This window comes from Calypte anna, chromosome 22 (assembly GCF_003957555.1).
Source record: "Calypte anna isolate BGI_N300 chromosome 22, bCalAnn1_v1.p, whole genome shotgun sequence".
Classification (NCBI taxonomy): domain Eukaryota; kingdom Metazoa; phylum Chordata; class Aves; order Apodiformes; family Trochilidae; genus Calypte; species Calypte anna.
The window spans coordinates 4,754,982-4,782,230 of NC_044267.1; the positions used below are offsets into that span (position 1 = coordinate 4,754,982).

Sequence of the window (27,249 nt, forward strand, 5' to 3'; positions counted from 1 at the left end):
GGCCATGGAAATGCTCTGATCAGTTTTTAACACATTAGCAGAGGTCTAAATATACTCCAGGAATCTCTTGTTTTGATTGGGTTTTTTCAATTTGATGATAGAACTTTGAGTTAGGAAAAACTCTCAGAATTTAAAAACCTCACCCTGCTGAAAATCAGAAGTGGTTTCAGAGTCAGGCCAGGCTAGGTTACCTTGAGTAAGGAGGAGCCCCTTTCCTTTCAGTATCGAAGCACTGCTTATAGAAAGCCACATGGTAGCTCAGCTGGCAACTCCAGGAGGCTCTTACAATAAAAACTAATTTTCAAGATTTAAAACTTTGAGAAGCCTTTTCTGTAGGTTGTGGGAGTTCCTGTAGTTGCATTATAGATCCTTTAGTAAGGACAGAATTCTGCAGCTTGGATGTAAAGCCTGAAGAAGAGCTGGTTTGTAGAGATTTGCTGTTTTTTCAGTGCCAGTCTAGAGAGCTGGGCCTGGGGGTGGGTGAGGGTGGAAGAGCAAAGAGGGGAAAGTTGTTGCTGTTGTGCTGCAAGTCATGAGAAGAGCTTGAGCAAATTTTGTTTTGCTTTGACTTTTTTCTTGCTTGCTTGCTCTTGAACATCTGAAACTGTTGTGTGTGTGTCCCCTGTTCAATACTGAATTCCTATCTCTCACACTTTCAGGTGGGCATTCTAGAAACAACAGTGGAAGCTCTGAGTCCAGTCTTCCCAACATAGCCAGGTCTTTGCTGCTGGTGGATCAGCTCATAGACCTGTAGCAGTGACACAGTAGCAGACGCAGTTTCTGTAACGTACCTAATCCTCTGTTTTCATTTCCAGAAGAGTTAAACCTTCAGTTGTGATTCTTTTGGGCTTTTTTTTTTTTTTTTCCCCTCCTTAATTAAAAGAAAACCAAATCTGCCAACAGGAGACAAGCACCCACCTTTCATCCTGTCTTCCCATGCCCTGGGAAAGGTTCTCTCTCTCGGTTTTCCAGGTAGTCCTCTCTAAATCTGGTAAAAAACCCATTCTGGTTCCTTCTCCCCTCTATCTTTGCTTGCCTGTGTCTAAAGGGAGCAGGGGCTGTGGGGCTGTAGCTGCCCCACTGAGATGTGCACCCAGCAGCCTGGAAAAGCCAAACTGTGACTGGGTTAGACAACCACAGCTGATGTCTGACCCCTGCCTCCCTCAGACTCCTTAGAGAACAGCTCTGCTCTCAGGCTTTGCATTTGTGTTTTGGGGGTTTGGGTTTTTTGTTCTGTTCTTTTCTGATGAATGGGCAGGAAGGAAGGGGAGAGGTGAGGTGAGGTGAGGGGGGACATCCCTCTCCTGCAGGAGACAGGGTAGGAGAGCTCGTGTTCTAAATTGCCAGTCTGTGCTTCAGAGGAGGAGAAAGTACCCAGTTCCTCTGGAGTAGTCTTGCCTAGAACCCCTGGTGATGGGGCACATCAAGAGGGTTTTCTGGATTGCCCCCAGCTCGTGGTTTGCTATTTAACCATCCTGCTTGGGAATGAACTGTGCTGCCTTGGGGAGGGGAAAAAAAAACAACAAAAAAACCCCCCACATATTGTTAAAGCTGCAAAAATGACCCCGAAGTGAAATATAACATGGTTTTGAACCAAATACTTGTGAGTATGGCTGTGACCAGCATTTTGTTGACTATTTTGGTTTTTTTTTTTTTGTTTTTTTTCTTGACACAAAGGGCATTGTGGCAGCAGCAGGTGTATTTTCTGTGACTTCTGTGTTTGCCTGGAAAAAAAAGCAATTCTCCCCAACCTACTGTAAATTGTGTATGAAACAAATTGTCCTACGGTTGTTTGTCTTATTTTTAATCCTGGTTTTAGTCAAGCATCTGGTATCTGTTCTGGATTCCCCGTTTTCTCTTGTAACTGCATATAGTGCAAACCAGTTAAGTATGGAACCACTTGTTTCAGTAGACAAAAATTCCTGTGGACTTTATTCCACTCTCCAGTCTTTGTGGCACAAGCATGCACTTGCTTCAGATGGTTTGAAATAAGTGCTGCTACATCTTGGTGGGTTTTACCTTTTCTTTTTCCCTCCACATGCTTAGTTTTGTCAGCTGGCTGGATACGCTAAACTTGTTCTCATTGGCTTTTGGTCATGAAGTCCAGAATTTCTATCTTGTATTTGAAAGCTCTTTCTGAACAGAAGGACTCTTCCTCTGTAGTGGAATAATTAATAGCTTACTGCTAACCTTGTGTACGTGTATGTAGCTGTATTAGTAAAAGTGCAGTTTCCCATGTGTGAAAGTATGAACGACTGAAATCTGTGTGTCCTGACCTCTCGCTGACAAGGACAAACTCCAAGTTGGTGACAGCTCCTTTCCTATCTCCAGTCTCTCTGCTCTCCCCTGCCCCAACACTTAGTTTAACAAATTCTGTAAATATAACTCCCATCGGTTGTGTCTGCTCTACATTACTCTTCTTTTAAAACCTACACTTAATAATAAAAGTATTGCTTAAGTGTGTTGTATCATTACATGTGTATACTGCACTTTGCAAGAGAAGACATGAGAACTATGGAAATGACCTTAGTAAAATTGTGGATAGAACTTTATTATTTTTTTGTTTTATATTCCTAAAGCACAGGCAAGCTGGACTGGAAATCATGAAGCCTCTATAGATAGAAAGTTATTGTATAGTCAGATACTGAGATTATATGAAAAGAGAATGGATTTTAAAAAGTAACCATCTACTGTATATTAGAAACAAAGATTTCTGTGAATTAAAGTACTTTTAAAGAATGTTTAAGATTTTAAATCTAATGGCACTTGTTCAAGGGTTCTGGAAAAAATTATAAATGCACTGGGTTGTTAATAATGCTATTAAATAAGCAGATGTGGATGTTTATTTTATTGCTTTTTCAAGTAGCTATTCATGGATCTGGGTGGAAAATGTGATACAGTGGAAGCACACACTTGAGAGATGTCTGTCTAGACCTCCCCTTTGGAAAGCACTCACCCCTTATTTATGAAATGAATCAAAATTCAAAGAGGGACGAAATGCCTGAATATTTGGCTTTGGTTTTAAGCTCTGTACAAAGTGTGACTGTCCTGTCCTGCAGGCATTAGGTGGCTGTTGGTCTGCTGCTCTCAGGCTGGGGAGTTTGTATGAAAGCTGCTGCTGTGAAGGAGAAAATTGATCTTTTATCCTGTGGCCACATGGGAGAACTTTGTTACCCAGCACTCCCAAATTGTTGTGAGAATAAACCATGGCAGATGTTCCTGTCCCCTTTTAAGGGCTGCAGGTTCAGGTGGTGCTGAGTAACAACTGCAAAGCTCTGCTCAGCAAACCCACAGCAGAGGGACTTTCCTCTCTGCTGATGGGTGCTGTTTGCTCCTGTTGGGATGATGGAGGAGCAGCTCTGTCCCAGCAGGCTGGAGCTTGTAGTAGTGCTCTCAGCATGCCCTGTTTTGATGGTTCCTCCTGACAGGATATTACAAATCACAGCACACAGAGCAATTTCCTTTGAAGCCAAGGTTGTGCTTCGAATGCAAGAATAAACTCTGATTTTGGGGTAAGATGGGGTAAGATCTTTTTTGGCAAGATGTTGTAAGGAATAGTTGGAACTTAGGTGCTGGCTGTGACTTAGTCTGAGGGGATGTGGCTTTTGAACTGTCTCCCCCTTTGGAAGTTTCCCCAGGTCATATTTTAATCAGATGAGCACAAGTGTTGCACCCACAAGTCAAAGATCAGCAGGTTTATGTTGATTCTGACAACAGTCACTGTGTTGGGAGCACCCAGAAGGTGCTGCGGGTCCCCAAGTTCTGCCTCTCCCAAGTCTTCCTGGGGTTCCTTGGGACTTGGGCAAGTATGAAAGCCTTGGCCAGGGCTGCAGACACTTGGTGGAGAAGTCTTTCCAAAGTCTTTGGTGGAGAAATGAGTGGAAGAAACTTAGCAGTGGTGGCTTTGTGGCAGACCTGCATCCCCTGCCAGCCAGCTCACCCCCATGGCAGCTTGAGTGGATCTCTGTGCAGAGCAGTATTATTTTTAGAGGGGCCACTTGGAGATGCTTGATGATGGCATTCTGCAGCCTGAAAGCTGTGCTGGAAGGACATGGCCTCCAGTGACTTTCCCAACTCGCCTTACATAAAAATCCATTTGAAAAACAAAAGTTCTTACAGTGAAAGTTCAGATATGATTCAGACCAAAGACGGAGTTCAGCAAGTTCTGGGGTGTCCAAGCAAATGTAAATGTGGAGCATCTGGACCTCTGCCTAGAGAAGATGTCCCCAAGCCCAGTGTGCTGTGCTGGCAGCTGCAGTGTGAGTGTCTGTGTGGAGCCAGTTACTGCCTGCTTAGCCAATACATTTGCTGGGTCAGGAGCTCTCAAGAGAATCAGTTGTGGTTGAGGGAGCAGCAGGTGTGGATCAGGAGAAGGGTGTGAGGTGGGGAGGGCTCTGGGGACAAGGCTGATGGGTCAGCTCAGGGCTGATGGGTGAGCTGAGTTCCTGTGACTTTCCTTTTCCGAACTGTGTGGGCACTGCACATTGCAAAGGCATCATTCCAGCAGAAATGTAGGCTTGCAGGAAGAAAAAAAAAAAAAAAAAGGTGTTTTCTTTGTATTTATTTTTTGTTCCTGCATAGTTTATTTCTGTAGCTGAGAGGAGCTGTGCTCTGGGGACAGCCCTGCCCACACACAGCAGCTCAGGCTCCCTGCACAGCCTCAGATCTCGTTGTTCCCAATACCAAGGGTGGGTTGCTTGGCTGGGGTTGTTTTAAGGACATTACTGATGCCTCAGGCTTACACTTCTGACCTCAACAGGCAGGAATTTCACCCCTAAAAACTCACCTTATTTTTTTTAGCTGGTCACAGGCTGCACCTTCATGTCTGGCATATGTAACACTTGGCTTGTGCACGGTGGAAATGAGGGGAAAGCAGCCTGTGCTGTTAGCTTCCAGTTGGTCAGCCCTGTTCATAAACTGCTGGAATATGGTGTGTGGGGAGGGTGTTTTTAACACCTGCCCGTGTCTCACTTTGCTGGGTGTAAATGACTGTTCAAGTGTGCCAAGACTGGAGCAGTGAATTCCTTATCTTCTGGAAATGAAGAGCCTTCGATCTGTTCCTAAATGTGCTGCTGGGCTGTGACTTCACAGGAGCCCTTCATCCTGCTGGCCAAATTGTTGTCTGTTGACACAGGAATGGGGATTCTGTGGTGTTTTGCTATTATGCCTCCTCACTGAAAGCACTGGCTGGGGGTAGTTCTGCGTTGGTGGTTCATGATATTGCTTCAAGGAATTGGAATGCAAGGAAAAACTCCTCTGCTTCAAGAACAAAGGATGCGGTTTGACCCTTCTAAAATGCCAAACAAGCAATGCCAATCTTGCCTAATTGTGCTGATTTTCAGCTACCTGTTATCACATGGTGAGACCTTCCTGACTTCTGCCTGATTAAGTCACAGAGATTTAGGAGAGTTATTGGGTGGAAGGGCAGGAGTCCCTGTGTCTCTCCTGACGTTCTTGTTTTGGGCTCTGCTCCAGAAATGAGATCATCATCATCATCTTGGTGACTGCTCTGCCTCCTTGCAGCCCCCTGGAATTGGGAGAGTAAATCTGTTCTGTCTTGCCTTTCAGTCCCTTGCCACTTCAGTGCACTGCTTTCCTTCAAAGATGGGGGAAATCCACGTGTCAGTGCTGTAACTCAGGGCAAGTGGTCTTTCCTTCAGGCTGCTGTCTGGATACATGCAGGGTGCTTTCCTGGAGCATCAAGTGTTTTACTTTTTACTGGTTTATGGGCATTTGTTTGTAAGGTTCTCCGTGCAGAAAGGGAGCCTGAGTACAGTTTAGGAATCATTTCTTTGTTATAGTTATCTGACTCTGGAATAAAAAAAAATACATGAATGTTGTACAGGGGTAGAGAGAAACATTACCTATGAACTCAAGCTTCTGTAAAGCTCTTATGCTGTAAAGCTTGCAGCTGTTAGGGGTGTTAAACCTGAGCATTATTTAAAATGTAAAGGAGGCTTCCCCATGAAGTAACACAGATCAAGAAGTTCAGAGCAGGAGGGGACAAAAGAGGCAGCTGCCCCGTGACAGTGTCCCTGGGGCACAGGCAGATGTTAGGAAGTGCTGCTGGTGCAAAGGGGGCAGGAGCTGCTTTGGATGTTGATTCCAGCAAACCATCTGCCTGCATCTTTTCAGGCCTCTTGCTAGCACACCCTTGGTGTGAAGGGGAGCAGAGTCATCAGGGAGAGAGGGAAGGGCTTTGACTAAAAAGGCACTGTCTCAATTTCACAAGATTTGTCCTTTACTCTCATGCTGTCACCAGCTCCTGGAGCAGCCCTTTCTCTCCTTCACTGCAGCACAGAACAAAACTGCCATCCATGCCTTTTCATTTCAAACCATTCCTTCTGCACTTCAGTGCCTCTGATCTCAGCCCTGCTGAAGCATCCATCTGTACTGCCAAGCTGGAATTCTCTGTTGTCCTAAAATTGTAGCAGCATTTGCCTCTCAAGCATTTGTCTGTACAGCCTGTAGCTATGGCAGCTTATGGGAATGCACTGACCTTGTCTGGTTAGCTCTAACCTGACCTTTACACAAAGGGACTTGGGTTTCTTTGAGTTGATTGCACACTGCAGTGTCTAAGCAGAGCTCAGACCTATTTTAACACAGGAGATTAGCAGCTGTGAGAGGAGATGTCTAAGCCACTGTTAGACATGCCTGCAGATGTTGGCTGAAGTAAACCAGGGGCATGATGTTGTCCTCGTTGTCAGAGTGTTGCTGCCATAGCTCCTTCTGTGCCTCTCTTTGTTTTCTGCCAAAGGAAACAGAGAGAACCCAAGAAGAGGGGAAAGAAAAGGTGCCTGAGATCAGTCATGGTGGGATGGTGTCGGGAAGCCAGGCCTTCCTCCTTCAGCATCAGAAATACAGAACATGGGAGTGTAGGTGGTGCTTCTTTCTTGTCAGTAAATCCCCAAGCCCCTCAGACAACTTTTCAGTGTTGCTGTGCCCCTTGTTGTTGTTGTCAGATTGTCAGGGCCCTTCCCTTCTTCCTGGACTGCCTGGCAGCTTCGAGTGGAACTCAGAGGTGCAAGCTGCTCATCTCCTACACAAATGGGCTTCTCTCCTGTCAACCCTTCTCTTACTCTGTCCCAAGTGTAATCCTGTTCCCTGTCTCCCCAGACAGCTACTAACTCAAGTAACTGTTTAGAAAGCAAATCCTGGTTGAGTGACTTGTTTGTGCTGTTCTTGTGGGCAGTGGGTCATTGGTTGGTGATGGCAGAACATCTACCCTGGTAAATGCCCTTTTCCTTGCCTGGTTTTGCTGTACCCCACATTTCAGCTGGGTAGTTCAGAGGCATTTGGGTGATGTGGCAGCCAGTCTTGCTTCAGCCTGTACTCACAAAATCTGACACTAACACCTGGTAAATGTGTACCCAGCCTCCTGGAGGAACACACCCCATAGCTGTGCTGTTCCTGCAATCAGAGATTTGCAGCTCATATCTAAGGTTATATCATTGCTGACAACATAGGCTTCAGGAAAGAAAGATAGTATTTTTGTAGAGTAATTTATGCAATGTTCACATATCTACACTGTCCCCACTCAGCAGTGTGATGTATCTGAATGAATCGTTTCCCAATAAATACTGATTTTGATGCCTAATGAATGCCTGCTGTGTTTTTAATGGTGAGAAGTGCCTGAGGATGGATTAACTTGCAGACATTGATGGAGAAATGGTGCTTTGTGGGCTGGGATGGGTGTGCAGAGGTGAACAATTCACCTGGGCAGAGTTTGGATGCAATGTTTTGTCACAGCAGGGTGAGTTGTCAGTACCTTGTCCATCACTTGATAGATACCAACCTCCTCACCCCCCTTGTTCTTTCTGCAATTCATACTGCTTAGTTTTCACTTGCCTTTTTCCTATCCTCTTGCTAACATGAGCCCAATGACATACTCCCAACCTCCAATAGTTCTTTGAAGGTAAGACATCTTCTGTTCTGTCTGTGTCACTTGTAAGGCCAAAACCAACCCCATCCTGGGCTCTTGTCACTGGAGAAGAGCAGGACAGCAAGCCCGTCCCTGCACTGTCTCATTACACTAACACAGAAGCAAGCCAGATCATATACTTATGTTAAATACTTGATTTTAAGTCGTGGTATGGATTGTGTAAACTCATTTGATTTGCAGTGGTTTAAAATAATGCTGCTATAGTTACCAGGAGTCGTTAAAAGCCATAGGCTGACCTGCATCCTTTGAAACGTGCATGTTGAGTGGGTTGTAGAGCATCCCTGTGTATTGTACATGCCTGGGTGTAACTCCACGTATCCGTGGGATGGCTCAGAGACACGGAGGCTGCACCAAGCTCTGTGTCTGCTCACAGGGCAGTCATTAAGCAACAGTGGAGACTGAAATGACAAAAGCCATCTGTTTGCTGGTGCCTCACTCCAGGCAGCAGCATTATGAAGTGAAAAGCTCTCTGGTGGTGGCTGTCGTTGTGGGTGGCAGAGAAAAACCTTGTGGAATGGTGCTGAGAGAGTGCTGGGTGTGCCCATTTGTGTGTCAAACGTCTTCTCCCCTCTTTCTGGAAACTGGTACCTGTAGTGTCCCCAAGCTGTGAGGCAGTGCTGAGTTTGTGTGTCAGTTTGTGTTGTAAATACCTTCCCTGGCATTTTTATTTTCTTTTATTTGCCATCCCTCTCCTTCCCATTTTCCATGCGTGATGGTGGTTTAATCCTGAACAGCATGACATCTCCTTTCATTCTTATTGATAACCAGGGAGATGGAGCTTGTTGAGTAACACTCTTCCCTTGCATTTTTAGGTCTGCCAAGGGATCCAGCCCTGTTCCCAGCTGTAGGTCTGGAGCTCTGTAAAGGCCCTCCTGGCAGTGATGGACTTGCTGTCTACAAGGGTCGGTCTGAGGTACTGGAGGTGAAAACACAGCACAACTCAGAGTCAGACTACTTGACAAGAGATGGTCCTTCAAGCAACAGCTCCTTTTACAGCAGTGAAGGAGAGGGGACAGACCATGAAGGAGATATTTTGGATTGTAGTGGGTCGAGGCCTTTACTGATGGATTCAGAAGAGGAGGAGGAAAGCTCCAAGTTGTGCACAGGGTTCCTGCAGTCTGCACCCAGGGAAAGACACGAGGCCTCCAAAGAAGATCCCCACTCCCAGCCTGCCCAGACTCGAGCAGGGGAGATGCTGTTCCCTGCTTTTCAGTTGCACACCGGGGAGGTTTTTAATGAACCAGATGTTTTTGCCACAGCTCCTTTCCGAAGCTCAAGAAAAGTGCCTGATGAGGGGGATGTCTTTACCAAAGCTCCTTTTATCTCCAAGGGCAAGGTGGCTTGTAGACATCCAGAAGAAGCAGATGTATTTCTGAGAGCCCCTTTCACTAAAAAGAAAAGCATGGAAGAGTTGACTTCCCATAGTGTGTCTAAGGAACCATTTGCACCACCTCTTTTCCCAAGCCAGGGAGTTGATGTCCAACACAGAGCTAACCCCGTGTTCCCAAGCCTGGATTCAGCCATGTGTGGGTCCACAGCCTCGGTGAGATCTCCGTATCCCTCTGCTGGGTTTACTCAGCCAAGCAATCTTCATCCCTCTCCTGTCAGAGCTGTGGAGACTCAGGAGAATGTCCCTTCCCCAGGAGTGCTGCAGGAGCCCGGCGAGAGAAGCCCTGGAGGGGCCGTGGTGCCGCAGGAGCCCGTGCTGGGCTCTGTGCTAAACAAACCTTTCCGTCCACAATCCCTCTCAAAATACTCCCGTCACTACAGTCCAGAAGATGGGCAGGGTCTGGAAGTCAAGCCCATAGCTGCTTACAAGGTGGTTTCTCAGACCAACAGACAGGCAATAGCAGGATCTGTCTCTGTTGCCCCTCTGCCTTCCAGGACTACGGAGCCGCCCGGCGGGGACCCGTTTGCCTCAGCACCCTTCCCTTCCAAAGCAGGAAAGCAAAAGCCTTAATCTGCTGTGAGCTGGGAGGTGTGCTTCCCCTCAGACCACCTCTCACAGGACCTTGAACCTCTTAGTTGAAAATCAGTGACATAGCAATATATATATATATATATATATATAAAAGTAATTATTATTTTTTTGGTCAGAACTCTATTTGCAGTGATATAGTTGAACCATTTTAAGTTATGTCAGTTAGTCTGAACGCCCTGGCCCTCAGGATCTTCATATCCTTTTCAGTTGCTTCTAACCTTCCACCTCTCACTGTCTTCCTCTCTCATTTATTTTTTAGATGCTTTTCCAAACCAATAATATTCCATATTTTCTGGTCCTGTCTGGGGAAATGCATTATAAGATGAATGAAAAGGTTTATTAATTACAGAGCAAGTCAAGCAGGACTTGCTAGTGCTCTGGAAAGGAAGGAATTTCACAGGTTTAAAGGCTTATTGCAATTCCTCTCAGTGGGGACTTGTGGAAGAGAGCGAGCTTGTGTATTCCTGTGGGCAAACTTGGCAGCTGTGGCTCCAGAGTGGTTTTGTTGGGTGTTTGCAGGTTTTGTGCATGAGTGAGAGCCCAGCAGGACATGTCTGGTACCAGGTGTGAGCAGAGCTCTCTGCTTGCTGGGGTGTGTGGCTTGAGGGGGAGCCTGGAGGGGTTGGTGGAAGGACTCACAGAGCCTTCAGTCACTTGTCCTGCAAATTCTGAGGTGGATGAGCTTGGCAAAGCAATCTGTGAGGCTGTCACTGCTGCTGTTGGAAGATGGACTGATCAAGCAAAGCGTTCAGTTGTACCCATGTATTTCCAGTCTGGTTTATGCCAAAGTGTAGGATCCAGAAATTATCTTAAGGTGTTGTGAAGGAGAGAGCTGTGCATTTTTACAGTATTAAAAATACGCCTAGTGGAAAAAAACAAACACTTAATATGCAAACAACTCAATAGCTGTCCTGATCTACATACCTCATTTGGTGTAACTCAGCATTGGCGTGGCTGCAGTCTGGTTAGAGTGACTTGTGCTAACAGGATTTGACTCCAGGTTTTATAAGTTCTGCCTTTCTGTTTTCCTGTTGGTTAGGGATGAACCTAAACAAAATCCAGTCACACTCCTTTGATAATGTTTGCTCTACTTAAAAAAAAAAAATCTGCTTTCTTCTTTATTCCCACTTATTATTGGCTGTTCAGTCACTGATGTAGTGAATCCCAGCAGAGTGTTTGGAGGAAGAATTGCCTGGGCTGGCAGCTGGGCAGAAATGAAGCAGACTCTGCTCCCCTTTCTTTGGGAATATAAGACAGAGATAAGAGCAGAACCTTACAGCCCTAGGGTGAAGATGGAGAATTCTGGAAAGCAAGGAGGCTCCGTTGGCTTGCACAGCCCAGTTGCTGGCAGATAGAGGTTTGATGAGCCCAGGTCAGGGGTGGTTTTGGAGCTGGGAACCTTCTGCCCTGCTCTGCTACACTCTAGATAATACTGGTGCATACTGGTGGTTTAGGGGTTTTCTGCCCTCCATCACCACCTCTTGAAACCAGAAGTACTGTAAAGAAATTTCTGGGTTTCCCTTGAGATATTCCTTCAACAAAGCTGAAGTTGTTGGTTGCTGTGTTTTGTTGTCAGTGAGTTTTTTGTTTAAATGCAGTTGTTGGTTTTGTTTTAGATATATCCCCCTCCAACCAAGGCAGTTACTGCTGGATTGGATCAGGGAGGGATGCTGGGAATTACTATGATGGGAAACTGTGAATTCAAGGGACTGAGCACGAGGGCCTGGATTTATTTCAGCATACAGCCTGTGCTCTGGCCATGCTTGCAGCCAGGAGGCTGAACCTGACCTCAAGCTGTTAAATTTGCTCCAGCTGGAAGAGAGGTCAGGCCTTGGCCATGCAGGGAACAGGAAGGGTGCTTCACTGGAGCAAGCAGGTAACATGGAATAAATAAGTAGATCCAAGGTATTGCCTCTGCTAACTGGATTCAGATTATCCTTCTTTTCCTTCATTTTTACTTGAAAAATTGCTTTTGGATAATTTTGTGAAACTTCTTTCAATACCATGTCCAGGGCTGGATTAGGATTTGCCTGTTCCCCTTCATGCTTTGGCTGGAGCCTCTTTCTCTCAGGAGTGTGTTGGTGTTGATGAGGCAGAGGTGAGCTGCTGGGTCAGACCTTGCTGCCCAGCCAAGGAGAAAGGAAAACACAGTGAGGTGTGCAGGGTGTTTACAGCCCTGGCTCAGGTCTGGTCAGGGTGAATTTCCAGTGAGCATTTTGGCAGCTTTTATTTTCTTCAAGCACTTTACACAAAAAGCAAGCTCACCATGCCCCAGGAGCTAATGATCCTGCCAGCATGCACCCAGTGGTTAAATGGTTTAAAATCTCTTTTCAGGGCTGGAGGCAGCTTGTTTGAATCTCTGCCTGTGACCATTGAAGTAATGGGACTTTTGGTTATGGTCAGAAAACTGAATTTCAATGCCAGTTAGTCTAATAGCCTTCTCATTTCCAGCCTGTGTTCCTCCTGCTCCTGCACTGCCAGGATTGCAGTTTCAGCACCATGAATTGTAAGTGGAAATTCCATTTCCATGGTCTCTGAAGCTTACTGTTTTTTTAATGAATTTAGAATAATGCTAATGCTTTCCTTGCCAGACAGCTGGTGATCTTAAGACTGGTACAGCCTCAGTGCAGTCAGTTTTCTGAACAGTACCACTGGTTTCATCTCTTTTTTTTAGAGCTGTAGTAAATTCTGCTCACTGCCTAGGGTCCTCCTGCTCAGAGAGCCACAGGTATCGCTGCAGCCCTGTGACAATCTCAGATTTGTGCTGGGAAAGGACTGGTTCATACCCATTGCCAACTTCTGCTTGAATACACCAGAAGTCTCTCTTCAAAGTGATTAAACAGTGTCTGCATGAAAAAAATTAATAAATAAATAAGGCAGTTGGCTCTCTGTGCCTCACTGCCACCTTTGTACAGTGCACGGAATGGGCCCAGCTGCCCTGCTGTTAACCTGCACTTTCTGCAGCCTGCTGCAGTATTTTGGGGCCTTTCCCCATCTCTCCTCACCCTGCCAGCCAGCTCAGCACTGGTCATACACTGCATGGAGCACACGGGTGATGTTAAGCTCATCAAACATAAGCAGTTGTGACACACAGCACCTGAAGCTCAGTGGGATTTCAACAAGCCTGAAGATCTGCTCAACCTGCTGAACTCGCAGTCACTCCAAAGTGGTAATGGGCTACTTTAACTCAGCTTCCACCAAAGACTCTTGTGTTGGGGAGTTGAATTTTTGTGGGTATTTTTTTGTTTTCCTCAGAGTGTTAAATCAAGGCCTTGCAATACACTGAGAGACTCCAAAGCATTTTTACAGTAGCATCTTGACAGTGAAATCTTGTTCCAGTGGTGAAACACATTCCTGAAACCTGATCAGCTGTGTTAATGTTCCTATAAATAAGCCACGGCCTATGGCTGCCATTGTAGATAGGGAAATACTGTCACACACACCTAGAAATGCTCCCCTATGAAGGTAGAGGGATGATGGTGATCCACTTGTTCCTGCTCCCTTCCCATCAAATGGAGAAACAGTTGCAGGCAGGGTTGGGGAGGGCAGAGTGCTTGGTGTGCTGGAGGATACAGCTGGTGGAGCATCCCTACACACTGGGTCGGGCAGTGAAAGAAAACTCCCTTGTTTCTGCATGGAGCCAGTGCTGGGAGCATCCCTGGTCTCCACTAAATGTGACAAACAATCTGTGACTCGTGTCCTAAGAGCAGTGTTCTGTTTGCACCGCGATGTCATTAAGGAAATTCTTGGCGGTTTTGGAAATACCTCTGACTTGCAGATCTGATGGAGTCAAGGTTTGCACTCCGGGTGTGATCATCTGTGTTTCTGGTAATCACAATGAAGAAATGTTTGAGTTGTAAACTTATGTACATTTTATTAAAACTGTATCTGGTTACAATATATCTTCTCTACTGTGGATTCCTTTCCCCCTCCTCTGTGCAAAATATTTTTTTCTGGACACAAAGCTTTGGGGTTTTAATTAGTTCTTCCTGATAAGGTACCAAACTCTGGGTCTGTCAACTTTTGGGGGGGGGTTTGTGGTGTTTTTTTTTTTTTGGTGCTTTAATGGTAAAAGCAGTGTTTTCGGTGGTAACCCGTAATGAGGGTGACAAAAGGACACCAGCAGCTGGGGCATGGTCAGTGAGACCTCATCCCCCGGGAATGCACTGCAAGGGTAAGAATCACAGAATTACAGAATCATAGAATAAGATGTGTTGGAGGGGACCTCTAAAGCTCACCCAGTCCAACCCCTGCAGTATCAGCGACACCCTCACCAGATCAGGCTGCTCAAAGCCTCCTCAAGCCTCACCTTGAACATCCCCAGGGATGAAGCCTCAACCACCTCCCTGGGCAACTTGTTCTGTTTTTCCACTCCCCTTGTGGTAAAGAACCTTTTCCTGACATCCAATCTAAATCTGCTCTTCAAGATGAAAGTACCTATATTAAAAAAAAAAAAAATTACTTTTAGGTGCCGGTGGCTTGGGGTTTTTTTAGGGGGGGGCGGTGCAGAGCATCCTTTCCCCTTTCTCCTTCCCTCCCCTCCCCTCCCCTTCCCTCCCCTTCCCTCCCCTCCCCTTCCCTCCCCTTCCCTCCCCTCCCCTTCCCTTCCCTTCCCTTCCCTTCCCTTCCCTTCCCTTCCCTTCCCTTCCCTTCCCTTCCCTTCCCTTCCCTTCCCTTCCCTTCCCTTCCCTTCCCTTCCCTTCCCTTCCCTTCCCTTCCCTTCCCTTCCCTTCCCTTCCCTTCCCTTCCCTTCCCTTCCCTTCCCTTCCCTTCCCTTCCCTTCCCTATTTCCCTTCCCTTCCCTTCCCTTCCCTTCCCTTCCCTTCCCTTCCCTTCTCTTCTCTTCCCTTCCCTTCTCTTCTCTTCTCAGCCATTTCCCTTCCCTTCCCCTCAGGGGACTGAAGGACGCGGCTCGCGCCGTTCCCGCCGTTCCCGCTCGCTGCCGCCAGGGGTCGCGGCGCCTCCTGTCGCGGGGCGGGGCGGGGCGGTGTTGGGCTGAGGGAGCCAAGATGGCGGCTGCGCGCTGGGTCGGGGCGGCTGCGGGGCTGTGCGCCCGGTAGGTGAGCGCGGGGCTCCCTCGGCTCCTGGCTGCCTCCTCCCGGAAGAGGGAGCCTGGCTTTGGAGCGGAGGGATCCCACCCTACAGTCTTTTCCCCGTGGGGTGGTCGTATCGGTGACGCGACATTCAGGGCCCGGGCCGAGCGCTTTTCGCTCTTCCCTGTCGCAGCAGGGTGGAGGAGGGGGGAAGTTATTTCCTCCTTCTCGGTGCTGAAAGGGTCTGTTCTTTCCCCCAACCCCATTACAATAGCGAGGTGTTAATTGCCCCCGGCACACCGGGGCTGAGGGCCTTCCCCTGAAGGAGCGGTCACCCCTGAGGCACTGCCCCTCACTCCTGCTCACCCCGCTGAGGCACTGCTCCTTATCCCTGAGGAACTAATTGCTCCTCACCCCCCTGAGGCACTGCCCTTCACCCCCCTGAGGCACTGCTCCTCACCCCTGAGGCACTGCTCCTCACCCCTGAGGCACTGCCCCTCACCCCTGAGGCACTGCCCCTCACCCCTGAGGCACTGCCCCTCACCCCTGAGGCACTGCTCCTCACCCCTGAGGCACTGCTCCTCATCCCTGAGGCACTGCTCCTCACCCCTGAGGCACTGCCCCTCATCCCTGAGGCACTGCCCCTCATCCCTGAGGCACTGCCCCTCACCCCTGAGGCACTGCTCCTCACCCCTGAGCCACTGCTCCTCACCCCTGAGCCACTGCTCCTCACCCCTGAGGCACTGCTCCTCACCCCTGAGCCACTGCTCCTCACCCCTGAGGCACTGCTCCTCACCCCTGAGGCACTGCTCCTCACCCCTGAGGCACTGCTCCTCACCCCTGAGCCACTGCCCCTCACCCCTGAGGCACTGCTCCTCATCCCTGAGCCACTGCTCCTCACCCCTGAGGCACTGCCCCTCATCCCTGAGGCACTGCCCCTCATCCCTGAGCCACTGCCCCTCATCCCTGAGGCACTGCCCCTCATCCCTGGGGCACTGCTCCTCACCCCTGAGGCACTGCTCCTCATCCCTGAGCCACTGCTCCTCACCCCTGAGGCACTGCTCCTCACCCCTGAGGCACTGCTCCTCACCCCTGGGGCACTGCTCCTCACCCCTGAGGCACTGCCCCTCATCCCTGAGGCACTGCTCCTCACCCCTGGGGCACTGCTCCTCACCCAGTTCGCACAGCCGGGAGTCATGGGCAGGAATTCCCTCCGGGTGTGCTCAGGGCCCTGCATCGGGGGGTAATTCCTCCCGAGGTGTGCTTAGGAACACCCAATGAGGGGTGAATCCCCCCCCTCTCTTCCTACGCTGCAACAAGAAGTTGCACGGTATCTCCCAGGGCCAAGCTGTGAAGGAACTGACCTGTGTCTGTGGTTGTGCAATAAAGGGAGAATTCGAAGGACCACGTGGTGATGGGCAAACCTGGCCCTGTGCTTGGTGGAGTATAAAATGGGCAATAATCTGAACTGCCCAAAGGTAAAGGAGGAAAGCAGAACTTATTTCTAGGTAGACTTTCCTCAAATATCTCTTAACCCTGTTATCAAGACTGTAAAAATAGGAAATAGCATGAGTTGTGTTGCAGCAGGGAGGTCAATTTCAGGAGATCTTTTCTCCTCTCATCTTTGAGGAACCTGGGCCCAGGTATAGTGCTTCTGTTCTGACTTACAGATCAGCCTCATCTTTTAGTAACAGCCCCTGCAGATGGAATTTATTTAATTTACCTGCTTTCCCTGCTTTGTCCTTGATAAGGAGAAGAGAAAATGGTTATTAATTAATCCTTGATATGTAATATTTATCTGTGCTAGATGCGAGGTGGATTTTGGTTACGTTTTCCTGTTTTTCACTTTGCTCTGAAATACCTGGCTACACTTGGCTGTCACACTCTTACAGAAATCAGATGTGCCAGCAGGTATTTACACATCAGAAAGTTAGGCCTACAGCTCCAACACTACACCTTACTTTCTTCTCTTGATTTTTTTTTCTTGTTTTCCTTCTGCTCTCCTCCCTTGAGATTTCATCTGTGCAGATGACACCCCCCTGTTTTGACTGTTAGTGTGAGTTACATGGCCAGTATGGAGCAGGGCCTCCTTTTATCTGGTCTGGTTTAGTTCTGAAGCAGCACTTGTACAGGAATGGACTGAATTTCTTCATTCCCCAAAGAGAAGAAATGCAAAGAGGTAGGCAGGGGCGAGTTGTGGCTTGGTACATGTAGCTGATAGAGTTTTGATCTCTTATCCAAATATTGTCCTGGTGTTTCCTTATTGTGAGAATTGTGTAAGAGTAGCTGTCGGATTTCCTTTTTAGCTGTCTTGTGTCTTCTAAGAGTCATAAAGAAGAGCCTTATGTTTGAGCAGTGAACCCACAAGTTGAGGAGTGAATTTTGCCCTTGGTTTAGCCTCAGGTGCTTGGGGTCAGGTTAATCTCAGCTGTTTGTAATCTTTTGAAAATCAGGTATTTAGCCCAAACCAGAGTTGAGGTGCTCACAGCTGTCCAAAGAAAGACAAAAGGCCTCCCTTAGGGTGAGACTGGTAAAAGTTCCCTTCTGTTATAGTTAAGTAAGGGGGGATTTGTCTGTGTTTGATGAATGTGCAGGAGTCTGGATTAATTTTTTTGGTGGCTAAAGTTGGAGAGCTACATCTATTTTTTAATGAAATGAGAGAGAAGGAACACTGGAAAGGGGAAAAATTAAGGGACATTTTTGTGATCTAGCCTGTGAGAGTGCTATGTACCTGAGGTTAAGGCAGGTGAGTGTCATGCTGAGTTCTGGGGTTGCTAGAAGCATGTCAAGTCCTTCTTTCTGTGGGGTAGTGCACAACTTGTGATTGGGAAATTGCTACTAAAATACTTTTTCTCTAGGGTCTGTCGTACGGTGTTAAAAGATCAGAATTTGACAGCTCCACAGTCTTTCCACCACCTTGCTCAAAAGAAACCAGTTCTTCCATCTGCAGTATGGCATAATGCAGGTAAATAATAGTGAAAAATGCATTTATGAGTGCATTGTGAGTTTCTGTGTCTTGTGGTAATAATGAAAATCTGCTCTTCCTTCTGAAATCAGTGTGATAACATTTCCTTGGTGGTTTTTACCAAGTGTGCTAGTGCCATTTGGAGCTTGGGGATAAGATGTAGATGGCTCATGATGTTCTTGATTGTACGTGCTTTTTCTATGCTGGAAGAGGGAGTTGGCAGCATTTGAGGATCATAAATAAAAAACCTAAAACACAACAGAGAAATGAAGGTGGCATCTCTTGTCCTTCAGTAAAAAGTGAGGATGGTGCTGGCCATGTGGTTTGATGCTCTTGCAGTAGGATGCTTTTTAATAAAAGTTACATAAATATATATATAAAATATATATATAAGTTTAATAAAAGTTAGCAGAAGCCAAGACGCCTCATGTTTCTGTGATAATGTGCCTGTCTTTATCAGTCTTTGTGTTAGTCTGGAGGCTTTCAAGGCACCCTCTGCATTGTGTTTTTAAAGAGCCTTTGCTGCACCAGCTGCTGTTTGCTCTAGTGCAGTGATCACCCTGCTCTTGGCTGTATTATCAGGCTCCTTGACTTTCATTTAAGCTACTTAGGCTTGATTACATTATTTGTCTTCTTCTTGTTCTTTTTGGGTTTCCAGTAAGAGGCATGTTTATTCAAACTCAGGACACACCAAATCCAAATAGTTTGAAGTTTATTCCAGGGAAGGAAGTGCTGGAGTCCAGGACCATGGAGTTTTCCTCGCCAGCTGCAGCATTTTGCTCACCTTTAGCAAGGTATTATTAAACCCATCCTAATCTGTGTGGGGACCAGTTGGGCTGTGTGTCCACAAGTGATGTTTTCAGAGCTTTATCACAGCAGAATGCATTGTGATCCAGTTTATACAGCTGGATTGAGGGGTATTTTATAAATGCATATTCTTGAACAGTTGCTGCGTCTCCAGTGAGACCTCTGGCCCTGATGAGTCCAGAGCCTTTACTAAACCTTCAGATTTTTCATGTGCTGCACAAATGGCTGAAAATGTGAAGGTTGCTCATGAAGTCAGTTGGTGTGTTGGAGCTTTTTGGAGTTGGCACTAATCCTCTTACTTGATGGCAGTAGAATTGAAGGCAGTTTTTAACGAGCTCAATTAATTTAAATAACTTGCTTTAGGGAACAGTCCTTGTATGTGCACTGGTCCTGCATGAAACAAGAGGTACCTGCTGGGTTTGATGCTGATCAAATGGATTTTTTTTACACACAATATAATTTTGCCCCCAAAGAAGAACTAGAGAGAAACTTTCACACCACTTCTGGACAAGTCCTGCAAGATATGTTCAGCTTTATGACATCAACTGCTTCACAGCAGGATCTCCTGGCTCTTAATAAGCTGTGGGTGCAGAAACTCCTGTGTTTCTCTTACTGGTCCTGGGTTTAGTGCTTAGTTTTGTGTAGAAATGCATTCTACAACTTCTCTTTTGTGACAGATGAAATGAATCTTCAGGAGTTTGCCTGAAGTGTACGTGTGCATTTTCCATTTTTGTTTTTGTCTTGCTAACAGGCAGTTATTCAAAATTGAAGGAGTTAAAAGTGTTTTCTTTGGACCAGACTTCATCACAATCACCAAGGTAAGCAGAACAAAGACTCAAATGTACCAAGAGATGAGCTGAGGTTCAGCTGCTTGGCAGATGGCCATGGAGAAGATCCTGGACTCCTGGACACACACAGTGGAAGTACCAGTGGCAGTGTTCAGAAGCAGCAGAGAGGGAGCTGCTTTTAATATAAATGTAAACAACCCTCATCACAAATGTGTGGGGAAGAGGTTGGTTAGGCAAGTTGTATGTTCTTCCAAATGAGAATGGTCTCATGGCTGGGATGGAGGGTGTTGCAGGCTACGTTGTGTTTACACAAGGTGTGGAGCTGTGTCAGCAGAGATAAGGTGTTGTGTAGCAGCCAAGAAGTTCTGCTCGTGCTGTGTGAAGAGCACAGGGCAACTCAGTGCTTGATAATTTGGCTTGAAATTAAATGGAAGTAAATAATCTTGAGCCTCTGAAACAGTTTGGTAAAAATGTATGTCAAATAATGTATTTGGGACACTTTCACCTCTTCTCAGCTAATATTTAAATAGCACTTGGCTTGCAACCAAGGAAACCTTTCTGTTGACTATTCTAAAGTCTTAGTGAACTGTTTTAATGAAGCTGGACTTGACAAAACTATGAAATAAAATCCATGCAGCAAACATGAGAGACCATTTCTGTGTAACTCACCATTATTAGGAAGCAGATATCCTGGTTTTGTTACTGTGCTTTTGTCTTCTCATTCTCACAGGAAAGTGAAGACCTGGATTGGAACTTACTGAAACCAGATATTTATGCCACTATAATGGATTTCTTTGCCTCAGGCTTACCTGTAGTTACTGATGAGGCACCTAGGACAGATACAGGTAAATCAAACTCTGCGGGAAGGGGCTGGTAAATGTGTTTAGGTTCAGGTTTTGTGACACCTGTACCTCAGAAAAACAAGTGAGGGAATTTAAAGTAAAAACAGCTAAAGTTGACAGAGGAGAAAATTTGCAGAACGTGTGTGTTATAGCAGAAGCACCACTGTGCTGTATAAAGTAGAGTTATTAACATGGAGCCTTGAATATGAAGCTGTGGCAGGAGGAGTGCCTCTTCATAGCAGCTGTGCTGTGCTCTGTGTTTGGACAATGGGCACTGTTTTCTGGTCTAGTTTGTGTCTGTGAAATACTCCTGCAAATACTGAGTGTTTAGGAGGCTGGGGGGTGTTGCTGCATATGATTTCTGTATGGGCACCTGCAGAGGCTTCTGTTTCCCTCCTTAAATCAAAAAAGAGTACCCAAGCTTAGTGTTCCTGCCTTAATGATAGGGTTGTGGTCCTAAATGGGCAAAAAATGGAAGTCTGTTCCAAGCTATAATAGAAAGTAATTGAGACTGACTTAGAGTTTAACTGCAGGACAGTATTTTGCCTTGTTTTTCTCATTTCTACATTACAAACTTAAATATTTTTTCCAGTGTTTTAAGGAAGTCTGTGACTTACTGAATTCCTCTCTGCTGTACTATGTCTCCCTTTAGTTTCAGTATTAATATAGGTGTCATTTTATTGGAAAAAATGTTTCTTAAAAACACTTCTTTGAGACTGACACTGAAATTAGAATTTCATCCAAAGCTGCTAAACCCAGACACATTCATGAATGGTTCTGCTGCATTTCTTTCTGTTGCTAAAACTTCCCTTCTAAAGGCCCTGCCTTAATATTATGCATCCTTACTGAGTGTTTCTTATTCCTTCCACTAAAAGATGGCACTACTGTTGTCTTTTCTTATTTGAAGTCTTGGATATAAATAGGGACTAATGCAGAAAAAGATAGTGTAAATTAAGACTTCTGCTTTTTGGTTTCAGGCACCTCAGTGCTGTTTTTGCACTGACCCATTTTGCCATAGTGGATACACAGTGTCAGTAATCCTAACAGAATTCCCTTCAGGTTCTGATTTGCACATTCTTCTTTTCCCAAGCTGCATCAGAAGATGATGATGAAGTTGTACTGATGATTAAAGAACTGCTGGACACAAGAATAAGGTAAACTCTGAACATCACTGCTGGATAGAATGAGTCAGTCTTGGGTTTGGGATTTATTTAGGGAACAGTACATTTTTCTTTGAGGATGGGTGATTTTGTGGTTCAGTGTATCTCAAATGAGGGTTTAAAGTTTGAAACTGGCCAGAGGTGAGAATTCTGCTTCCTCTAATTGAAAAGTTGGTGACTAGGTTTCTTGTTCAAGCAGACTGTGTCCTTATTGAGTCCTTATTTGAAGTCTATAAAGAGTCCTTATTGCAGAGGGATTTTGGAACAGTGTAGAACCTTACCCTCTGTAATTCATTTAAACAGGTCCATTTTGTTTGACCAGGTTATTTTTAAATAATCAAAACACTACAATGTTTGCTTTTACAGTAACTGCTTTCCCTCTATTGTATTAATCTCTGTCTTAATTATACTTGTACTTCTCTTCCAAGTATTGTGAAGTAGCTTATATTCTAAAGGAAAATTTATTAGTGGGCTTCCCTCACTGTGTGGGCTTCACTGAATTTTGTCCTTGCATTCTGTTGCAATTTTATTGATATTTTAACACAGCTTGAATTAAGAAATGGATGGTAACTAATGAAGTCTCAAGAGTGGCTGTGGCTCGTGCTGTTTACCTGAAGTATATTTTCCTTCTCATTACTTGCCTTCCAAAGTAAAGCAAAAGGAATAAGCAACCTGACATTTCAGATGCAGGGAAAAATGCCCGGTGTGTTTCTCAAGCTGTGGTGTCTGATGGAGACATCTTTCCCAGGCCACAAATTTCAGTAACCAGAAACTCATATGTGGGTCAGAATCATGGAATTCAATTTAGTTTTCCCAGAAGTTGTGATGAACTTGGGCTTTTTAATTTAAATTTTTATATAGTTAAATACTGAATTTTAAAAGTGATATTTAAAAATATCATTCTGGTTATCTCACAACTGACACATGGTACTGGTTAATTTTCCTGAAAGAAAGAGGGAGAAAAGCAAAAAATAAGATGGGACATTTTTCCCATGCTTATGTCTTAAGTGTTGAAATGTGTAACCCAAATATGCTGTTGTATAGAAGCATGGAAGTGCCATTTGGCCCTGCTCGTGCTGGGTGTGTGGTTATTGGAGCTCCCTCTGATCTGTTAATCCTTGATCTCCCAGTGGCTTTTTGTAATGGTCACAGAATTTTTAACCCAAATTTCTGTTTTTCCCCATTATTTTTTTTCTTTCATTTCCTTCCCCCTGCAAGTCTTGGTGGGCCAAGAGGCTGTTGATGAGAATATTGGGTGTAGTGTATCTTACTACTTGTTGTAGCAGGATAGTTGACAGAGACTGGTACAGAGAGAGCATTTATTGTTTAGTTGATCAAGAATATGTCCAGAGAAATTGTCAGAAGGTGCCAGATGAAGAGAATATAGATCTGAAAGGTGCTATACTGTGTGGAAAAGAGTTCATTTCAAATAAGAGAGAAGAAATTTTTAGTGATGTTCTTTGGCTTTCTGGGATGGAGATAATGTGCTATGGTGAGTTGTTAATAAATGTGTCAGATTCATAGATTATTCTGCTAGGACTGTAGTTCTAAAGGAGTTATTTTGGAAATCAGTATAAAGAGCTTCTGTTAAGAGTAACGATGATTTTAGCTTGGTCTGGAAAAATGTTGCTATGGGGATACAAGTTACAATGTTGGGCATTTGCTTGCCAAAGGAGACCAGGCTGCAGAAATGCTAATGTGCTGGGAGGTGACTTTACCAGATGTTGGTCTCTTCCCTGGTTAGTGGGATTCAGCTCTTGTACAATTGGAGCTTTCTTCTGTGTCCACTCTGGTGAACTGCACATTTATAGCAGCACTTGAGGACTTGTTCTCACTGTCCCTAGGTGGGTAACAGATGCACAGGTGGTAGGACACCCCCCTCTTGTACCTGGCAGACAGGTGAGGCAATCATCATCATCATGTGTGGAGAGAGAACCTCAGCAAAGTGGAGTTTCCTCACAGGCTGAATCAAGCTCTGCTCTAAGGTGCTTGTCCTCACCTCAAGAATTCCAGTGATTTGTTCACAGCTGCTGCATTCATTGCAGATCTGTCTTGCCTGATGTCCTACAGACAAACAGCAGCTCTCAAATGTGAGAGGGTTCAGTGAAGTGTGAGTTGTTAGAAATTTAGACCAGGTGGTTGTAGAGAGAGGGGACTGTAGGTCTTGTATCCTGGCAGTTCTTTGTGTATATTAAATTGAGTTTAGTCAAGACTTCTGGAAGGAAACACATTTCAGCTGTACTTGCTCTAAATGGAGTGTCATGTTCCACCAGGCCCACAGTGCAAGAAGATGGTGGTGATGTTATTTATAAAGGCTTTGAGGATGGGATTGTGCAGCTGAAGTTGCAGGGTTCGTGCACCAGCTGTCCCAGTTCCATCATCACCCTGAAGAATGGGATACAGAACATGCTCCAGTTCTACATCCCTGAGGTAGAAGGCGTGGAACAGGTGGGTTGCTGAGAGGTAATAGCTGCTTTCTTTTAAATGGCAGAGGAGATCTTTGTCCCTTCCCAGCGTGGACAGGTTGGCAGTTCAAGCAAAAGTACAGGACATGTAGATGCAGTTTTCTCAAGCCACGGTATCTTAGCAAAAGATCCAGGACTCTGCAAAGTCCTGCCTGACCCTGTGCACCAAAATACTCTGGGAAGTGCCTGGTGGAAAGCAGCTGTGCAGAAAAGGACCTGCTGGATGCCACGTGGAACCTGAGCCATCCCTTTGCCTGTGTGGGAAAGGTGGCTGGTGGCAGCCAGGCTGGATGCAGGCAGTGTTGACAGCAGGCTGTGGGAGGTGATCCCTCCCTGGGCTCTCTCCAGTGAGCTCATGTCCCTCTTCTGTTGAGGAGCTGGATGCTCTGAGTCTGCCAGGGATCGTTGCCTTTGTGCTTTGATGACTTTGTGTGATAATAAGGGACAAGCTTTTGGCAGATTCTTTTGCTTTCTGATGAAAACTCTGATACATTATAGCAATTGTTCCAGAGGCCTTTGTAGTAACCTGACCAGCTCCTGTTACTTCAGCCACGTTTCCCCCTGGCATTTTTGATTGCAAGTTTTCCTTTTTCATGTGACCATTATTCAGCAGTGTGGAATAATTGCTGTTCTCCTTGGGTCCAGCAGGGATTCAGTGTAATAAATTCTCTATGCAATCCCACGTGCTTGAGAGTTTAAACTGTTTACCTAGGGCTCTGCTGGATCTGATTACAGGTTGTTGACGACGATGATGACGTGGAGAAAGAAGCAAACTCTACTTGAGCAAGCATGAAGCACAAGTACTTGCATCTTGCTGTACGTAAACTATCTGGGGGCTGAGTAACAACCAGATTTGCCTTTCTTTTCAGAAAAATAGTTGCAATCATATCTGTGGAAATGTATCATCAGCTGAAACAGTTTGTCTGCTAATTTATTAAATGCCCTGTGTTCAACAAAGAATCCTTTTGCTCTACTTTGTATTATGTCTTAAAAAAAAACAATGGGCTTCAAAAACACTGATGAATTACTCCATTGTTCTTGTGTACAAAAACATTCAAGACCAGATAGAAGAGAAGGTGGAAGACAGGTTTTTTGGCTGTTTTTTGTGCAATAGAAATATGAAATGTTTATTCCCCTAAAGCTTTTTATGGGGATTGCAGGGCTATCTGCTCTTGCTCTGTAATTGGGAGATTGAGGAATGTTGATTTTATCAAGTCTTGTTAAACAGCTTTTGATTTGTGTAATTTTTGAGTGAAAAATAACCCATAACTTCAGCTGTTCATTTTAGAGGATACATTATTGCCATCACTTGTGTGAAGTTACCTTCTAGCTCACTACCACTGTGCAAAAAATAGCAGCAAAAATAGGTGATATAAAAATAATATCTTTTAAAACAGATGTTAGAAGCTGGTGATTCTTATCAGCTTTAGTAAGTAAGGAGACTAATTAGCTTATTTAGAAGCAAAATTGCTCAGCCAGCATTAGTGGTCTGTTTAAACTTGCAGATTATTTCTTGACATAACACTCCAGCATCAAGATAAATGTGCAGTGCTTAGGGGCATGGATTACAACTGTAGGATAGCAGAGAAAACAAAGCTGTTTACCTATGCCATATCCTGTTTGCTCCTTCTGCAGTGCCAGGGAGTGCAGTGTGTGTAACCTGGATGCCCTGGCAGAGCAAGGGAAGACGTGGCAGAGCAGGACACGTTCCAGTTTGAGAGACTGTAGGAAGAGAAATATTTACTGTGCTGCAGCTGAAATACGTAAATCAGGCTGTGTGAGTGCTTCTGTTTACTTGTGTGTGCAAGACTTAATTTCTTCCTGGTGCCTGGCTTTACCAGATGACTTTGCTGACGGAAATACTGTTTCTTCTTTGTGCTGCCACAATCCAGCTGAGTTTGTGGTTCCATCAGTACTCCCTGCCTGCAAGGATCTGGGAGTCTGTTCCCCTCTAATACTCCTTGCCTCTGTAATTCCACTGAGTCCCTAGGGAGGATCAATGAAGTCAGTGGAGAATCTTTTCTATAGCATGCAAATCAGCATGTGCAGCCATAAACATGATAATACTTGTTAGAAATTTGAAAATACATATTTTAGCAAAGTATTTTGTCAGGTTTTGTAGCAAGTAATAACCTACAGTCATTTAAATTACCCACTCAGGATTTGGAAATTGATTTGAAATTACCATGTTTTCTTTGTTATGGAGTGTGCAGTGCCTGGTCTTACAAGATACACTTGATGACAAAATTCCCCTGGAGGTAGGCTTAGGCTATCCAAAAGAGCTTCTGCAAACATTATTGCCACGTTCTTCTTTGTCAGCAAACCATAAAATGGCAAGTAATGTTTCTGGTTTCTCAAAAATAGAGCTTTTTAGGCCTGATTTGTCAATTTAGTGAACTACAGAAGCCAAAACCTAAACAGCAAAGTAGCCCTCGTGTGTTAAATAAAAGTTCTCTCTTAAAGATGCGGTCTGTGTTCTTCAGCACTGATCTCTGCCAGGTACCCTAAAGGTCCAGTTCTGCTGCCATCTCTACTTATTAAAAATAAGTAACCCTACAAATAACCCCAGTAGCCCTAAAAATCCAGGGTCTGATTTGTACAAATAGGACCACGTTAAGTCTGTGTCTGCTGAAGCTGAAGTATCTTGAGACTGAAGAGATTCCCTGTCCAGCATTGGATCCTGTGCGTCCTCAAGTTCCTTGAGCTCTCTCCTGAAGAAGAAGTAGGTAATGCTCACATCCCATCCTCTGTTATCTGTTCTCTCCAGCTACAAACCAAGCTTTTCAGGGCAGTGGTTGCATTTCTGCAGCATAAAGCAAGGGGACTGCTCTCCAGCTCTGGATAAAAGAGAGCAGAGGAAGGGGGTTAAGTGTTAGTTCTCACTTGGGGAACAAAACAAACCCCAAGTGTATTTGCAGTAGTAACAATGACCATGAACTCTTAATACTGTCACAGTCCCTACTCACCCAAAGAACCTTTGGCATTCAGGGACACTGAGGCAGATGGGAATTTGTTTGGTGTTTGGGTTGGGAGTTGATGAGGTGGCCAGCCTCCTGCAAGGCAGTGGGGTCTGTAAGGGGATGTTCTTGCACCTCTTTTTTAAAAGGGCTCTCCAGGCAGGGGGCTGGGAGACTGCTGTACCTTAAGGCTCAGGTCAGCCAGGGGTTTTGACTGAAGTTTTTCTCTAAATTGCACTTAGTACATTTAAAATAGCAGTGACTGCTTGAGATTTATCTGCTCTTATTTTAAAGAAAAAAAAGTACTTT

The 27,249-nt window shown here is 45.4% G+C and overlaps 2 protein-coding genes across 2 annotated transcripts in view; both read left to right on the forward strand.

Moving 5' to 3' along the window:
- Positions 1-12,778, forward strand: part of AAK1 (AP2 associated kinase 1) — a 66,927-nt gene extending 54,149 nt beyond the window's left edge. The window contains 1 exon segment of the mRNA XM_030463968.1: positions 8,755-12,778. Coding sequence (XP_030319828.1) covers positions 8,755-9,902 — 1,148 coding nt within the window. The 3' untranslated portion in view covers positions 9,903-12,778.
- Positions 12,779-14,902: 2,124 nt separating this feature from the next.
- Positions 14,903-26,440, forward strand: NFU1 (NFU1 iron-sulfur cluster scaffold). The gene is made up of 9 exons (XM_030463969.1): positions 14,903-14,979; positions 17,815-17,921; positions 18,580-18,715; positions 19,480-19,546; positions 20,247-20,361; positions 21,449-21,512; positions 23,792-23,966; positions 24,719-24,799; positions 25,619-26,440. Exons 1-8 carry the CDS (start codon positions 14,933-14,935, stop codon positions 24,764-24,766), a joined length of 759 nt encoding a protein of 252 aa, XP_030319829.1. The 5' UTR covers positions 14,903-14,932; the 3' UTR covers positions 24,767-24,799; positions 25,619-26,440.
- The last annotated feature ends 809 nt before the right edge of the window (positions 26,441-27,249 follow it).